General features: G+C 27.5%; 2 protein-coding genes and 2 long non-coding RNA genes across 7 annotated transcripts in view; 2 read left to right on the forward strand and 2 right to left on the reverse strand.

Moving 5' to 3' along the window:
* The window catches only part of LOC141528033 (uncharacterized), a 13,636-nt gene extending 13,469 nt beyond the window's left edge, over nt 1-167 (forward strand). For both annotated transcript variants that reach the window (XR_012479285.1, XR_012479301.1), the window contains one exon: nt 28-167. This is a non-coding gene — a long non-coding RNA (uncharacterized LOC141528033). The remainder of the gene's footprint in view (nt 1-27) is intronic.
* The window catches only part of Aqp (aquaporin), a 2,956-nt gene extending 1,670 nt beyond the window's left edge, over nt 1-1,286 (reverse strand). The window contains exons 1-3 of one of the 2 annotated variants that reach the window (XM_074242445.1): nt 1,148-1,286; nt 632-887; nt 57-331 (exon numbers count right to left, since the gene is read on the reverse strand). In XM_074242445.1, coding sequence (XP_074098546.1) covers nt 57-331; nt 632-812 — 456 coding nt within the window. In that variant the 5' untranslated portion in view covers nt 813-887; nt 1,148-1,286. The remainder of the gene's footprint in view (nt 1-56; nt 332-631; nt 888-1,147) is intronic. The other variant, XM_074242366.1, reaches the window with a different exon arrangement.
* LOC141527992 (uncharacterized) lies at nt 229-5,305 on the forward strand. Its single transcript, XR_012479275.1, has 3 exons — nt 229-370; nt 1,193-1,301; nt 4,799-5,305. It is a non-coding gene; the product is annotated as an uncharacterized LOC141527992 (long non-coding RNA).
* A 4,080-nt stretch (nt 5,306-9,385) lies between these two features.
* Nucleotides 9,386-17,733, reverse strand: Clu (clustered mitochondria protein homolog). Of its 2 annotated transcripts, XM_074240330.1 has the most exons (4): nt 17,605-17,733; nt 17,357-17,542; nt 14,325-14,992; nt 9,386-13,078 (listed from the first exon to the last, which is right to left on the reverse strand). In XM_074240330.1, exons 2-4 carry the CDS (start codon nt 17,439-17,441, stop codon nt 9,626-9,628), a joined length of 4,206 nt encoding a protein of 1,401 aa, XP_074096431.1. In that variant the 5' UTR covers nt 17,442-17,542; nt 17,605-17,733; the 3' UTR covers nt 9,386-9,625. The 2 variants fall into 2 exon arrangements, with proteins under 2 accessions (XP_074096431.1, XP_074096355.1); XM_074240254.1 differs by having other exon boundaries at nt 17,357-17,621.
* Nucleotides 17,734-17,794: the final 61 nt, after the last annotated feature.

The raw sequence follows: 17,794 nt of genomic DNA on the forward strand, positions 1-17,794 counted from the left end.
TAAAATAATGAAATCTCTTAATTACAGCTTAGATAATAAAAAAAGTGTCTAAATACTTGTAAATCAGTCGAGCAATCATCAAACGCTCGGTTCTTGTGAGTGGAAACGATCTCCAGAGCCCAAAGTAATTGAATATATCTGAAGATAGCCAGACCGCCGACAAGCTCGGCCCAAATTAATAGAAAAGCGTCTCGAAGAGATTTTTTACCCACAACGAGCTCTTCTAGGTGCGTGTAAGGACAAGCGGTCGCGTCTTCCCAGACCTTTGACCACCAGATTGTCAATACAAATAAATAAATTGCGTACATTGAGACTCCCCAATTGTCAGCGACTGTTTTTTAAAAGACGGGGTGATTTTAAAAGTTTTAAGGTAGTAATTTATAAAAATGAAGTTAGCTCACATTTAAAAATTTTAAGAAGTTTTTTATTGAAAAAATTTCAATTAAACAATTTTGTTTTTAAATTTTGTTTTTTTTTTTTTTTTTTTTTTAATTAAATTAAAACTAAAAAGATATTTATAAAAAATTGCACTTGTAGTTTTTCAAGTTTTTTATCCGTTAAAAATTATCCAAAAATTTTTAGACGTCTGCTAATTTCAGTTTCATAATAATTTATTCATATTCATACATACTTATAATAAGTTCAAAGCACGCTCCGCATAGTTCCGCAGTGGCTATTCCTTCGAGAAAGAGCGCTCGTAAAAAGGGCCTTTGTGTATAAAATTTAGCATATTTCCTCGCCCAAAATGCTAGCCAACTTGTCAGGACAATGTAGACTGTTGAAACGAACAAGGCAATAAGTGACGCTCCCATAATAACTCTTTCACTTGACGTTTATTATTATATCCGACAGCGTTCCTCTTTCCTCCAACTTTCGGTCAACTCTAACTTATTTTAAATAAAAATTATTTAAATAACTAAGCGCCAGAAATATATGATTAATTAATTTCAATTTAACTGGCGTAGAAATAAAACAGTCTACTAGAAAATTTCTAGCTTAATTTGAGTCTAAGCTTAAACTATGCTGCTGACTGTCAAGTAAATTGACTGGCTTATTAATTCAATCTAAGTGACGCAATAGAATGAACAGTAATAATAATAATAACAATAAACTCATGCATTTAGCGAATAAAAATTACAAAACTTACGTCAAAGTTTTTTTTTTTTTTTTTAATTTACAATTATTTTTGCAGTTAAACTGGTGACTAACTATCAAATACTGAGGATGTTCTTGAAATAAAGTTACAATATTTTATGTATGATGCTGAGTGGCCATTCAACAGTTGGAGACAATCTTGGCAGGTACTTTCGAATGTAAACTTGACGGTTGATCACTTACTGTTAGGCTTGCCAAAAAGCGGTTGTATAAAAATAGAATCGACGTAAGTGTCTGATCTATTATTTAGGAAAAACCTTGCTATTGATATTGGTACTGTTTGTTTTTGTTTTTATTACAAACTATAAATTATAATAAGTAAAAAATTTTTATCTTATTATTATTCAATACTTAAAATTTTTATCTGATTTATAAAATAGTAGATTTATTGTGTTGCTACTTGTAGAAAATTTTTGTAAGACTTTGTATCACATTCAAATTTTATATTGCTTTTTGATCGTCATAGGACATAATATTCATATTTCATAAGTTAAATTAATTATAATAATTAAGTTATAAATTACTAACTATATATTTTTTGTAAATTATTATAAATTTTTCTTCACTGAATCATACACGGAAAGAACAATAAAATTACACTGCATATCCTCTCACATTATAGTCGGTGTAATCGGTGGTAAAAAAAATTTAAGATAATATCAAATATAATTCAAATTATTTTTGTATTATACTCATCAGTGTAATCTCTGATTTGACCAAGTAATTTTTCTAGTTATACCGCTCCAGATTACACTACATATAATCCGGAAAAATTACCCTTACAATTTGAATTATACTCAGTAAAATCTTTGATTATATGATTTTTTCAAAAATTATAATATTCAAATTTTTTTAATCGCGGTAAAAAAAAAAAAAAAAAAAAAAAAACAACAACAACAAACATTTTTAGTATCCAAATTTTTTATTGATATTTAAAGAGTACAAATCATTAATAAAATTTTAAAAAACTGCAGACTGGCAAAGTGAGGACTGATGAAAAAATGGCACATCCTGGTGTGCTAGATATCAATCCTTTCAATATGACTTTAAATAGAAAACAATTAATAATCCTTAAAGAGGAAGGCTTATTTAGTTATCGCAATACGAGACATTTTAAAGAAAAAAAATTTTTGCTGAAAAAATAAAAATTATCAAATGTTAATTAATTTTACCAATTATAATTGTTTATTATTTTTAACAAATTCAATTTTTATAAATAAAATTAAAGTAAATATCAGCAGCTGTCATATGCCAACTAATTACACCCTATATTATAATAAAGATTAATTAGTTAATTGATTAAAAAAAAAAAAAAAAAAAAAAAAAAACTAAATTAATGATTAAAAAATTAAAATTACATTAAAGTTAGCTGTCACTTGACAATTTTTTAATTTTTTGTAACAATTAACTTGGCTCCAAAAAATTATTTTTTAAAAATTGCATTTGCAGTTTTTTAAAATTTTTAAATGTCAATTTTTTTTATAAATTTTTTTTTGCCATCATTTATTTTTTACAAAAATTCTTAAAATTATCAACTACCAGCTAAGTTAATTTTCATAAATATAAATACAAAAAAATTATTATAACTTTGGCAAAATAGCAGAACAGCCCATAACCTCTCTGTCGCAATAAGTCGTGCTTAATTAAATAAGTTATTTACTAATAATTAAATTTTAAATAAATAATTAAAGCAAGGTATTTTTTTTTTTAATTATTAATTAAAATTTTTTAAGTCAGCTAATCCAACATCTCATTACATACATGTAGCTGCTATTTGTAACTCCAAATTACTTCTACAAATATCAAGTATCGCTGGTTAACATTTTTCATAAAACAGCGATTTAGTGAAAACAGTCAACTATATGACATTAAAGTTACCTGTCATTTCACAATTTTTCAATTTTATTTAACAAAAAAATTTATTCTAAAAAATATATTGCATTTTTTATTTTTTTTAATTTCTACATGTCAATTTTTTTGCCATAATTTATTTGTAATAAAATTATTAAATATTTGATAAATTAATTTTCATGTCAATTATTTACTGCAAATAACAATTCTGATGTCATTTTACTGAATTATCACAATAAATTTGCAAGCGATCCGAATCCCATGTCACTATACTAATAATCATTTATATGACACTGAAGTTGACACACTTTAAAAATTTTTTTAGAGTTTTATAGCAATTCAATTATTATTAAAAAAAATAATCTCCCATAATAAAATTGAGATGAAATGTATGTGGCATCAAACTATTCGTAACGTGATTGGTCGAATATATCATGAGCATGAAAATATATGTAAACGCTATAGTAAGGCGCAAATTTGAATTCTAGTTAATTAAAAAATTCAACATGTGAAAATTAATAAAAATGACAAGTGAAGATTTTTTTTTTTTTATTGTAATTGATTTTTTTTTTTTTTAATTTTTTAAACTAACAGCTGATGGCTAACTTCAGTATAGTTCCTTTTATTATGCGCAGATACAAAACTTGGAGGCGGGAAAATTTTAAATTTCACATGCGCGCTCTGTCGGTAAAATCGACCGTTTGTTTACTTCAATTTTTTTTTTCTAACCTTTTCGAGATTAAAATAAAATAAATAAAAATTATTTAGTTAATCATTTTATTAATAATTGCAGAGACAGCTGCTGTCAAATATAAACAAAATTTTTAAATTATTTGAATTTAACAATTTTGTGAATTCTGATTTACAATTGTTTATAATTTATAATTTACTAAAAGTAAGTAAGTAATTTAAATTTATTTAATTATTAATAATAAATAATGAAGCTTATTATTAATTGATAACTTTATGTAAACAAAATACATATATTTTGTATACATACTTCGTTACTAATAAATATTTCGTCGAATCGAAATATTCTTCCTTAAAAAATGTTTTTAATTTTATAATTAAAAATTTTTCAATGAAATTCGTCTAAATTGTATAATAAAATATTTACTGAAACTTAACAGTATTTAAGACCTTCAATTAAAACAATAGAATTCTTTTTTTTTTTTTTTTTTTACTTAAGTGTAACTCTAAAGAAAATTAATTTTAACTTCAGTTTAGTATTAATTTTGATTTTTCCTAATCTAAAATTTTCTACTTTAAGAAAAGATTCTATTTTATAATTTATAAAAAACTTTGGTGACACATAAAACTCGATAAAAATTATTGAAGAAAGAGATTTTCTCTATAAATTATTTAAAATAAACAAAAATTATACTTTTTATATATAAAAAGAAAAATACTAAAATCCAAAAATAGAATTCTATTGTCCAAAAATCCTTATATAAAATTGAGATGAAATGTATGTGGCATCAAACTATTCGTAACGTGATTGGTCGAATATATCATCATGAGCATGAAAATATATGCAAATGCTATAGTAAGACGCAAATTTGAATTCTAGTTAATCAAAACTCAGGTGACCTTGAACGTTTGGCAAATTTCATTAATTTATCTTGATCTCCACATTCTACAAAGTATTTAATACCCATTGTATTCTTCTTCAAGGAATAAACAGTAACTTTTCCTTTAAATTGCTCTTTTGTCACATCCAACAAATTTTGTAAAGTACACTCAGGATTATCTCCGGTGTCATAAGTGATTAATCTCTGGATTTTATTTTCAGAACGAAACAGGATTTTGATATTTTTATACACTTTGGCATTAACTTTCTCTAAAAACGGACACTGGATTTCTTTATAAGCTTCAACAAAAATTTCCGATGAGTCTGATGTATCTTCGGACTTGTTGTTCGGTGGCATGTTCAACTACAAGAAAATTTTAAACAGCGTAGAGTTTTATAACCTCTAAAAATTTTTTTTTGTCACCAGTCATTTACATAGATTGAGTGATTGTTACCTTGATTTTTGTTAAAAAATGAACGACAATATTGAAGACAAGTGACTTAGTTTCTTTAATTGTTAAAAGTGACTTTTTTTTTTTATTTATTTTCAGCAGTATGCGCTACGCAGGTTCAAGAAGCGTTACAAGTCACAATTATGGAGGGAAAAAGTTTTAACCCAACGTTAAGCTCGGTAAAGGAGTAAGTAATGATACTAAGGTTAGCCGACATTTTTAATTATTTGATTTTTTTTTTTTTTTTTTTTTTTTTTTTTAAATAATTAATTTAAAATTTAAACAAAAAACTATTTTTTTTTAATTTCACTTACAGTTTTTGAAATTTTTTACAAGTGACATTTTATAAAAATAAAGTTAGCCGACATCTAAAAATTTTTAGAATTTTTTTTTTATTAAAAATATTATTACAAAAAAATAAAAAAAAATTTTGCGAGTGCAATTTTTTTGTTTTAATTTAATTATGAAAAAAAAAAATTAAAAAATTTACATGACATTTTTTAAAAAATTTTTTTGTAATAATTTTTTCAATAAAAAAAAATTATAAAAATTTTTAAATGTCGGCTAATTTTATTTTCATACAGAAGTAACTCTTCTAGTTAAAAAAAAAAAAAAAAAAAAAAAAACCAATGAGTGAGGCTTTTTGAACCAACAATTTTTTAAAAACTAGGAAGAAATACTTGCAAAAGGGAGTTTAACAAATATGACGGTATGTTTTTAAATAATTAACATTTTTTTTTTTAAGTCTAGTTGAAACAAAATATAAAAATTCTGTTTCATCAGTTTTATCAAATTATTTAGATTGTTATTAAAAATAATTATGATACTGAAATATTAGCAAATATCTGAAAACTTTTTGTTAAAAATTGATTTTAAAAAAAATTTATTTTTTTTAAATTTGCACTTGTAAATTGTTTCAAGTTTCTACGTGTGGAATTTTTTAATAACAATTCTTTAATAATTACAGTAATAAAATTTTACAAAAATTAATGTCTATTAATTTCAGTATCATGAATGGAAGAAAGTGAAAATTTTCTGTAATAAGTTTGTAGGACAAAATATTTTATATAATTACACAAAATTAAATATCCTATTATTTATAATACTCAAATTATCGGACATCTGATAAATTAAAAAATTTTTATAACAAATAAATTATTAAAAAAAAATATTTCTAAAAATTCGCACTTAAAGTTTAAAAAAATTTTTAAATGTGAAATTTTTTTTCTAAATTTTTTTCACTATAATTTAATTATTAAAAAAATCTAAAAAGTTATTAGATGTCTGTGAAATTCAGTATCATTATTTTATCCAAACTGTGCATCAGTCTCAAGATAAAATAATTTTGTATCCATATTATATATAAATTTAAAAACTTGTATATAATTATATAAATTTATATTAATCAGTAAATTTTAAAATATGTATGCATTATTTTATGCAACTGGATATTATTGTATAAAAAGACACATATGTTTAAAAAAAATTATCTAAAGGTACTCAGAATTATAAATGTTTACAAAATTATTGACAATTACTTAAAAATAAGGAAAAAAAATACAAACATTTAAAAATCAAAGAAGAAATATAGTAATTAATAAAAACAGGAATAATTTTTATGTTGTATACAAAATGATGGTTTATTTAACTTTACTGAATGTTTGGTATCTTCTTTTTCAATATCAAATTATACAACAAATAGTTAACAAATCATACATGTATTTAACTTTGATAATTATTTATTCCTTATTATTAAATGTTTTAATATTTAGTTTTGTTTTATTAATTATTGTTACCATAATATATTCTTACACTTTCTACCAACAAAGTCATTTATTGCTGTATGCATTGGTAGTGCATGCACCTAATATAAGAAAAATCATGATACATTAATTAAGCAAACAATAATAATATTTTTTCATACTTAATGAAATATAAAAAAAAAAAAATTTAACAAACTAAGCTTATCCGCTTTGTGCCTTGAAAAAACATAACTGCCAATAAAAGCACTGACAACGGGATTAAGATTTGTTCTACGGCATTAACATTCGGCACCAGGGGAAAACATGATAATTGTACATCCTATAAGCATTTCTAAAGTATATTATTCTCATAAAAATTACGCTGTAGTCTATTTACTCAATTGACAATTTTCGTAATCTAATAATTCAATTCAATAATCATACTAATCACTCGTGATTCCATTATAAATATAAACAATACGATCAACGGCACAGAAGATTTGTTTTATTGTTGTATTTTTCATTTTTTTCATATTTTTTTTTTTTTTTTTTTTTTTTTTTTTTTAATTTTATAATAATGTAAAACGATTTACGCTTAGGTGCTTGTACAATAGATTTGGAAGCACTTATAACAAAATATTAAATATCGATAAACCTTTTGTAAAACAAAAAAAAAAAAAAATTCTACAAAACTAAGCACCCATTTATAAACAAATTAAACGTAAACATACATAAAATAATAACTTGTCAACCACACATTTTAAAAAAAAAAAAAAAAAAAAAAAAAACTAACATACTTGCAGCGTTTACTCGTTCATTATTTTATTTGTTAGATTTAATATTATCTAATTAATTGAACACTTTGTTTTATTTGGATCATGAACGCTAATGAATCAACAACAGTTATAAACATACTCAATACAAGTAATTGCTATTTGTCCTGTCTCTCAATACACAGGCCCAGTGGCACCACTCGTTTTTAATTACACAATAAAACATTATAAAAAATAATAAATTGGTTTAACAGAAACAAATAATTAATATCTATTAATAAACCGCGAAAATAAAAATATTTGCAGTTTATTAATTTGTTATTTTAAATGTTCAATATCAATCTCACTTAGAGTGTTTCAATAATATGAACGTACATTTCTTCTTTTATTTTATTTTATTTTAATTAATCTTTTCGTCGAAAAATTATTTACAAAGTCAACAACTACAAGTATTGGGCTTTTAAGTAATAAAGACACTCCCCCGTAATTACGCCGGGTTTATTTCTCATTTTCTCATTACTCATTACGTATTTTAGTATTAAATCTCATGTGCCACTTATATTATTTATAAATCTCGCTGTAGTATTATATTGAGGAGCTAATCTTTGGTTTTCATTACCTGTTGTTAGCTCAATGAGCAAAATTCATAAGTAAAATAAAGTATAATAACAATTATTAATTAACAGTAGTTAATAATAGTAATAGTAATAAAATAATATAATAGTACTGTGATAACAGCGTATACTGGTATTTGTAATATATAATAAAAAAAAAAGAAAAGAAAAGAAAAGAAAAAAAAAAAAAAAAAAAAACAAGCTTTTACAGCGACGTGGCATGATAGTTGAAATATAAAAATGAACAAGCGTTAGATTTATAATTATCAGTGATTTGTAAAGGCAAAAGTGTCTCGGGCAGTGTTTCAGATCTCTAAAAAATATTTCTATTACTTTTTCTTCACAATTTAAGAACTAAGGTCAAAAAATCAAAACAAAGAATTTTTAATAAACTTACAAACTAATTATTGTTAACTCTCTGCGGAATTTATTCAAATTTATAAGAATAAATATTTAACTCATCTAAAAAATTATTTTTAGAAATATTAACGTTCAAAAATTAAACAATAATTCTAGGTGAATTTAATACTGATTTTTTGACGGAATTTGTAATAGAGATCTTTTGAGCTTGCCTGGAACACTGCCGTGTCTCTTTTTCTTCTTGTCTAAAAAAGACAATTGATTAAAAATTTCGCGTTACTAAAATTAAAAGAGTGCATAAAAAAAAATTTTTTTTTTTCTCCAATCAACTAGGGAATTTATAAAAATAAAAATCTGGTTGAAAAACACAAAAAAAAAAATTTTTTTTCCGACGTCTTTTTGATTTTAAGAAAAAAAAAAAAAAACATTTTCAAGCCAAAAGGGCTCTCATATGAAAAAATAATCAAAATAGCTTCTAAGGATCTCAAAACGTCGAGATGTTACAAAAAATTTATTTTTTTGAAATTTTTAATTTTTCATGTTTTTTAAAAATTCATTGAAAAAATTTTAAATAAAATTTCTTACTTCTCGTCAAAAAAAAAAAAAAAAAAAAAAAAAATTAAAAATTAAAAATTAAAAATTTCAAAAATCATCTTTTCAGTTCAATTTCCAAAAATAAATTTTTTTCGTTAGATCTCGATTTTTTTTTTTTTTTAGGCTTTAAAAAATTTTTTTTTCTTAAAGCTAAAAGGGCGTAAAAAATTTTTATTTTGTGTTTTTCAACCAAATTTTTTACATGACATTAAAAACTTAGCTTGTTTTAATTTTTTTTAACAAATTAAATTATAGCAAAATTATAAAATTATTATAAAAAATGAACTTGTAGAAATTTTGATAAATTAAAAATGCAATTTTTTAGAAGAAATTTTTTTGTTAAAGAAAATAAAAAAAAATTGTCATACTTTTTACTTGAATTAATTCTCTAGTTTGTTGGAGAAAAAAAAATTTTTCTTATCCACTATTTTGGGTTTTAGTAACGCGAGATTATTAACTCTAACAATATAGGACTAAAAATAAAGCAATACGAAACTTATAAACGTTAAAAAATTCAACTGTCCGTGGCTATTGATTTTCTGGTCTGTTTGTTATTCTCGGTATTTGTGCAAGTATCTTGAGTAATAACAAGTATTTTATCTGTTTCATTAATTATAGGCGTAGTAGAGCTCTTGGTATCTTGACGTTTAATGTCATTTTCAGGTATCTGTTCCTTCTGTCGTTTTTCAATTTCGGCCTTCAAGTTTTCAATATCCTGCTGACTAATTTGAACAAATAAGATGCCATTGATGACATTAAGTAAATCTAAAACAGATCCCATTGAGGGAGGCTGAATTTGAATGGGCGGCAAACTGATACTAGACTTGCCAGTGTACAATTCATTCATTTTTTTCTGAAGCACAACAGCTTGTTGGGTCAAATGTCTGAGACAATCGCTGCTTTCCCGAGTTTTCTCGTGGTCTTCTCCGAGCTGTTGCTTGTAAATAGCGTAAGTTTCCTTTTCATTATTCAGAGCAGCACGAAAATCTCCCATACACGACTGTGTCCTGGCGACCAAGTGATAAGAAACGGCAACTTTCAGCGAGCGAGGTCCGTGGTATCTTAAATTAAGCGCCAAAGCGTGCTCAAGAAAACGCAAAGAAAGTTCATACTCCCCGACTGCGTGGAGGATGAGAGAAATATTGCTGTCGATAAGGGCTACCTCGGGATGATCCTCTCCGCAAACAAGCAAAGCCAAATACCGAGCTCGATAGAGAAGTCTCAGAGACACAGACACTTGCCCATTGGCAAATGAATAAAGCGCCAAGTGAATATACTCAGTGATAGTGTAGGGATGATCGATACCACTTACGCGCTCAGACATAAGAACTGCTTTCTGCTGAGTTGCTAGTGCTTCACCGTGGTCGCCCATAATATAGTTCAATCTCGCGAGCATTCTCAAACACTGGGCTATTTCAGGATGCATTGCACCATAAACGTTATTCAGTAAATTAAGGGCTTCGCTTATCAGCTCGTAACCGTCTTTCAGGTACCCCTGCTGAATTTTACTTTGGCCAGTGGTGTAAAAATTATAAGCGTCACTAGCACGCGGATTAATATGCTTCACCACCGGGAATATATTTAATATATCTTCCTCAAAAAACGTAGCTCTGTTTTTATTCTCAAAATTATACTCACGCAAAAGAATTTGAATTCCTGTTTTGATACAAAATCCACGAAGAAGAGAAATTTTCTGGAGATTAAAATATTCAATAGTAGCGTCCAGCGACTCTGGTGCCAGCGTTTCCCAATCATAGTAGCTTTTTAAGTCAGCCTTAATTTGCTGCCAAAGTGATTTAGGTGTCAAACTCGCCCACTCAACTTCTGATTGATGCGGGCCATTGTTTCTGCCTTTACGTTTATTACGTCGCTTAGCGGTTTTGCTCTGCAGCTCCTCCAAGTTTAATTGCGGATGAGGAAGCTGTGCTGATGATAAAAGACAATTAAGAAAGTGACTTATAGCCGCCGAGAGGCTCATTAACTCAGTTCCCTGCATATACGAGGTGAATATGTGTTTAGCTGATCTTAAAATCAACTCTGATACAGAAATACGATGCAAGTATTTAAGTTGAGGTACTATAGCCAGCATAACGGCCAATTTACCAAGATAACGAACGTTGATACCGCGACCGTGAAGGGCTTCAACAAGAGTACTGCCATCTGTCGCTGCAGCGGTATGATCTAAACACTCGCGTATGAATGTCGGAAGCTGAACTGTAAGCAAAAAATCGGCGGCGTCGCGAACTAATTGACGTTGTTTTTTTATAGCTTCACCGTTCGGATCCGGATGACGGACTCCTGGTGAATAGACGTCTGGGTTAAATTTAACATCAAATTCAGCCTCGCGAAGACTTCCCACCGCCGCAGCGGCTCTACGAACTATTTCTTTGGTACTTTCTTCTAGCTCTTGTTTCTCACCTCCTGTTATCGAGTCCGTGATACTCTCGACAATTTTTTTGGCTTCATCCGCCTCAATTGTCGACTGTTCGGAAGTTTCCTTGTTACTATCAATTACCATAGCGCTAACAGATTCTTCCTTTTTAAATTTAGCCTCGTCTTTTTCTTTTTCTTTTTCTTTTTCTTTTTCTTTTTCTTTTTCTTTTTCTTTTTCTTTCTCCTTTTCCTTTTCCTTTTCCTTTTCCTTTTCCTTTTCCTTTTCCTTTTCCTTTTCCTTCTCGCCAATCGATTCTTTCTCCATCTGCTGGGATAACCTGGAAGAAGTCAACTGTTGGAGATGAACAGCTGCGTGCTTGATAAACTGAACATAACGTGCCTCTACAAAGGAATCAATGAGCTCTTGTCTCAAACACGCCAACCTATGCTTGTGTTCAATTGGTAATCCCAAAGCTCGCGCTTCTTTACTAAGCTCAATGCCCTCTAGCTTCAAAAAATTAACATCTGGCGGAAATGTACGTAATAAATCCAGTACATAGTGACGAGAATCGTTTCCGATAATTCCTTTGCACTCTACGCTGCTGCAAAGTTCTATTTCTTCACCCGCGTCATTTATAACCTTGTGAGGTAAAATTTTCAGCTGCTGACCAGCTTTATTTAGTAGCTCCAGGTACTTTGGATGAGTCAAAATTGTTTTTCCAAAATCTATAGACCCGTAAACAACGGATTGCTCTTGCTCGCGCTCGAGAATTCCTGGAATAATGGACTGAGCAGTGACTCTGTAGCCGCGGTAATCAATTACAACGGTACCTAGAGTATAAAGACCTGGTAGATCAACAGCTGCGTAGACTCGCACACCCTGAAGATCATTTCGCGGGGCTACAAAAGCCGCAGCATCTCCACCCAGCTCCTTATAGTGATCACGAACATCAAAGCCAAGCGAGAAAAATATATTGTTCCATATAAACATTTGCATCTTGGCTTCCTCACCGGGATTTATCGCCATTACGTTCCCGTCAATAACGGCGACTGCGCCTCGGGTTGCTGCCGCGACGAAATCACTGTGTACTTTAAATATGGCACGTTCTCGGAGCAGTCTCTCGGGAAGATTTTTACGTGGTAACTCTCGGGTTGTTTGCAACTCTTCATTCCAGTCCCGCGTTTGTCCAGGTATGTGTTCTTCATATCCCAGTTTTGCTGAAAAAGTATCTTCTGCGCGAATCGCGTCGATTGTGTGCTCAGTTTGGGGAGCACACCACGCGTACAGTTGATAAGGCGTTGCGACTCTCTCGAAAGGATGTCGCTGTGTTCTTCGTCGCTGCATCGCTGCGAATCCCCGTTTAAATGCTGGACTCAATTGGTTCAGCAGCTCGATCAAGCTGTGACACAGGTGGCTTGGTGTCGCTGGCTTTGGGTTAAACGTTTCCTTCGAAGACTGATTTACAAAAAAACCACGCGCGCACGCAGTTACGTAATACTGCTTATCTTCTAAGGTAATCACCTGTAGATACATTAAATCTCCATGTAATTTCCTGTAACCTGGCGGTGGATTCCATCCTGATGTTGTTAAAACCTGGAAATATTATTCTTTTAGTTTTTACTATTTCTATTTTAATGATAATATTGATTATTTTATTTTATTTTTTTTTTTTTTTTTTTTTTTTTTTAAATACTAAAATTTTATTTTAATTAATTTTAATAAAAAAAATTAATATTTTTTAATATTAAAAATTTTAATTGCTAAATTTTTTTTTAAATTCCAATAAATTATCTAGAACTTAATTTTTAGTTTTAAATTATTTGAATATTTTAAAAATAATTATTACGTACAACTTTACTTAGATAAATTAATTGTATTAAAATTTTATTTTTTATTGATCTAGTAATTTTCTGAACAAGTTTTATTGATGAATAAAAAAAAATTAATCCACTCATAATAGTGACTTGGAACTTTAATAAATTCTTTTTTTTTTTTTTTTTTTTAAATATTTTTTTTCTAGCTCCGGTAAAAAATATATAGGTGATTCTCTTTAAGGACATTTTAAAATTGTGTAAAAATTAAAAGAGCCAGAAACTTTGAAAAAAAAGTTTTACAAAAAAATTGATTTTTTTTTTTTAAATTCTAAGTGCGTTTAAATTTAATTAAATAATTTAAATTTATGGAAATCGAGTGGTCATTGAGTTAAAAAGACAGTAATGAGAGAAAGCCATTTTCAAGTAATTTTCCCTCAAACTCCTCAACGATTGATAGCTAATAACAATAATAAATATTTCACCGACATACTGTGAAATATTGATTATAAATTTAAGAATAGAAATATAGAAAAAAAAAATTTACTTTAATCAAGTAAATAATTTTGAAAAATTTTATCTTCTTAATTTAAGTAAAAAAAAACTTAAACTAAGAAATTTTTCTTAGTTTAAGTAAATTTTACTTAATTCAAGAATTTTTCATCTTGATCCAAGACAATGAAACTCCAAAATTATTTACAAGTGGGGTCCATCCTATTTTTGGCCATATCTAGGTGAAAAATTAACATTTTTTAATTTTTTTCTATTAATTCTGCTTATTTTTACGGCGAATTTATGATAAAAAATATCGTGAAAGGAAAAAAAAATTTTTTTCGATAGTTTTTTTGCCTTCAAAAGTTGGAAAAAATTTTGGCTCTCATATTTTTTGATAAAATTTCTATTTTATTTTTTGTTTTATGTTTTTGATATTTTTTTTTTTTTTTTTTTTTTTCAGTGAAAGAATTATTAGAATAGCTCATAGCAAATAGTTTCTCAAAAAATTTGAAATATCTAAAAAAAAAAAGTACCTTCAAACACGGCGGGCATTTCTGTTCTTTCGCCTGAGGTTGAAGAGGTAAAAGCGGCCTTTCCTTGGACCCCGGTATAATATAATCAGGAGGCGTGCAATCGATAGCATCTGTCCGTGTTTTTTTCTTCTCCATAATGTCTCCATTGGTAACGACATTCAAAAAGGACAAACTGCTGCACTCTACCCCGTTATAAGCGTCTGCCGGATCGACGGATTTAAGTAAATCGCGCACATGTCTTACATGAATCCGGGCCTCGCGCATCGTGTAAGGCTCCTCGACGACCTTGATGATCGAGCCCTCTTTCAGCCCCTCAATATTTTTCAGCTCGGCAAAATTATCTAGCGTATTGCCGTCGAGCTGCAGAGAAAAACACGTGCGATGGCATGTGTCCTCACGGTCCATCAGCAGTTGATGGATTTCCTGGACCAGCTCCATGCTCGATACCTGGATGTCAAAGGGCTCGCCACCCGGGCTGACGATTTTAACCGTGAAACCCATGTCCTGTATAAAAACTACTTCCTGCTCGCCATCTTTTTCCTTGTCGTCAGCGTCTTTTTCTTTGTCTTTTTCCTTCTCCCCCTCCTTTGTAGCCTCTACTTCACCCTTCTCCAAAATATTATCACTGGAATTGCTTCCATTCGCCTCGTTATCTTGTTGCTCGTCATCTAAAAAATTTAATTTATAAAATTTCAATTAATTTGTTATGATCACATTTGTAATAGTAATTTATAATTTATAATTTATAACGAATAACAAATAAATAACTATGAAGAAGACCAAGAAGAATTCGTTTTCAAGAAGACAGCGGAATAAGAGGGGTAACACGGACTCCCTTGCATTCACGAGTAAACTTATAAATACACGCAATGTAAATCAGAGTGTACTCCTAAATGCCAAAAGTATTTTTATCAGCAAACTATTTATATGCAATTTATGTGTACATTTTAAACGACAGTATTGTAAAAAAAAATTTTATAAACATTGAAATTTTTTTTTTAATATTAATAATAATTATTATTAATATTATTGAAAAATGCAAGTTACAAAAATTTTTGGTAATTATTTACAAGTACGGTCAAACTTATTTTTGGCCACAAAAAATTGACGAATTGATGAATCATTATAATTGTTTTTTTAACAATTTATGGTGGTGATATAAAAAATATTGAAAAATTAATATTTCAATTAAAAAATCATTTTTGAAAGTTGGAAAAAATTTTGGCTTTTATATTTTTGGATAAAATTTATATTTTATCTTTTTTTAATGTTTTTCGTATATATATATATATATATTTTTTTTTTTTTTGAAAGTTACATTAAAAAAAAAAAAAGTTAAATATTACAATTTCCTGAAAAATTTTTTTTTAATTTGTAAAATTTATTAAAATTCTGATAATTAATTTTTTTTTAATTGTTCATTTTTATATTTAAAAAAAAAAAAAAAAAAAAAAAAAAGTATAGCAAAAAAATCGAATAAAAATGAAAATTAAAATCGTTGACTCCACTTGTAAATATTTACCAAATTTTCTTATTAATTTCATAAATCTTCCAATAAATTTATAGAAATTAAAAAAATTTTTTTATACATTTAATAAAATAAAAAATAATTTTGATTTTTTTCAACTGTAAATATATAAATTTATCATTAAATATTAAACAATTTTCTAAGAACTTAACGAAATATTAAAAGTAATTATTATTTGAATTTCTAATAAATAATAAATATCTAATTATTTAACAAAATGTAATTAAAAATTTTTTTTTAACAAAAATCTGAATTTTTTTACTTTCTAATTTTTTAGATTTTTAACGATTAATTGTTTGCATTATAAATAATTTTTATAGTTATCATTGTTATTAACATTACTTTTGTTGTCAATATAATAATTTTAAAAAGCGCCAACAAATGTTATTAGCAAATCAATTCAGATAACCACGGGTTATCTGTTTTCATTTAGTGTATATTCTTTCAAAAGATTACTCAGCACATAATAATTAATGGAATTGCTCCACAATAAAAATGAAATAAACAATAAATATATATATATATATATATATATATATATATATATATATATATATATATATATATATATATATATATATATATATATATATATATATATATATATATATATAAATGAGACATTGAACTAAAAAAGCAAAAAGTACTTAATTCTCACATTCTCTTGTTTTTTTTTTAATTTTTTCGTTCTTACTCCCTCCTTTAAATGGTTTTCTCTACCCGTGGGTCTCCGGGTAGGTATCAAGTCCAAGGTTTTATGAATTAAAATATTCAATTATTCATTAAGCCCAGCAATATTAAGAAAAAAAAAATAATATCCAAGTGAAAAAATATCCAAATAAATCCCATGACAAATAAAACACCAAAATGTTGAATATCACGCCGGGAAAAAAGTAAGAAACCACGTTGCCAGTCACGTGGTCTCATTCTTCGGTATTCGGGTATCCAAGCTTTTTTTTTTTTCGTGTTAATTTAAAAATCTATTTACACTATTAGTATATTTAAATATACTAAAAAAAATCTGAAGTTTAAAAAAAAAAAAAATACTTTTGAAGTTAAATGTTGCGAGATGATGCAACCTTGTAATTTAACTTGCAATGTACGGTTAATATCTCTTACAAATTCTCAGTGGAATAATTCATAATAATTACAGCGGGATTATTTAATCAACTAATTGATAACTCCAATAAATTAGCACCCCTGAAAATGAATAATTAATATAATGAGCAACAATAGTCGTACATATTATTAAAGTAAAAAATAACTTGAATAAAATTATTAAAAAGTATATAAGTGTAATAATGTGAGTATCGAGCTCACATGACCACGAGACCTCGAAGCTATATGTGCAATAGAATGTTATATAACACATGAGAGTACGATGCCCGGTATCTTGATGAGACGACTCGCGGTTTTTATTAATTTATTAATACAAAATAAGAATTAATTAAAAAATAAATTAATAATATTATTTAGATAAAATATACTTTAAGAGTTATCTTACCAACACGTTTGCCATTTCCATTAATCATCGGAATTTGTACGGCTCCATCCTTGCCGTTTGCTTCAACTTGAGACCCAAGAGCCATGTCCCACTTAAAACTCTCGTCAATAAATTTAAATAACTTTGTCACCACAGTTGTTAATATTTATAAAATAGATATTATGCTGGATAAAACTATGGATTTCTCTAAAATATTTAGGAACTGTTAAATAAAATTTAAACACTTAAAAAATAATTAATTCAATTACTGATCAAAATCACGGCAACGAGGCCGTGAACAGTGTGGAGAATTATCCGCGGTGATACTGCTGCTGCTGCTGCTGCTGCTGCTCCTTGAACTAGACGGTGAAAATCGTAATTGTTCTCTATTACTGCTCGCTAGTCTAGTTGCTTTTTCTTCTTCTTCTTCTTCTTCTTCTTCCTCTTCGCTCCTCATGT

The sequence above is a fragment of the Cotesia typhae genome, unplaced genomic scaffold, assembly GCF_013202065.1.
Source record: "Cotesia typhae breed Kobodo isofemale line unplaced genomic scaffold, CoteBio_Ctyphae contig_10, whole genome shotgun sequence".
In the NCBI taxonomy this organism is placed as follows: Eukaryota; Metazoa; Arthropoda; class Insecta; order Hymenoptera; family Braconidae; genus Cotesia; species Cotesia typhae.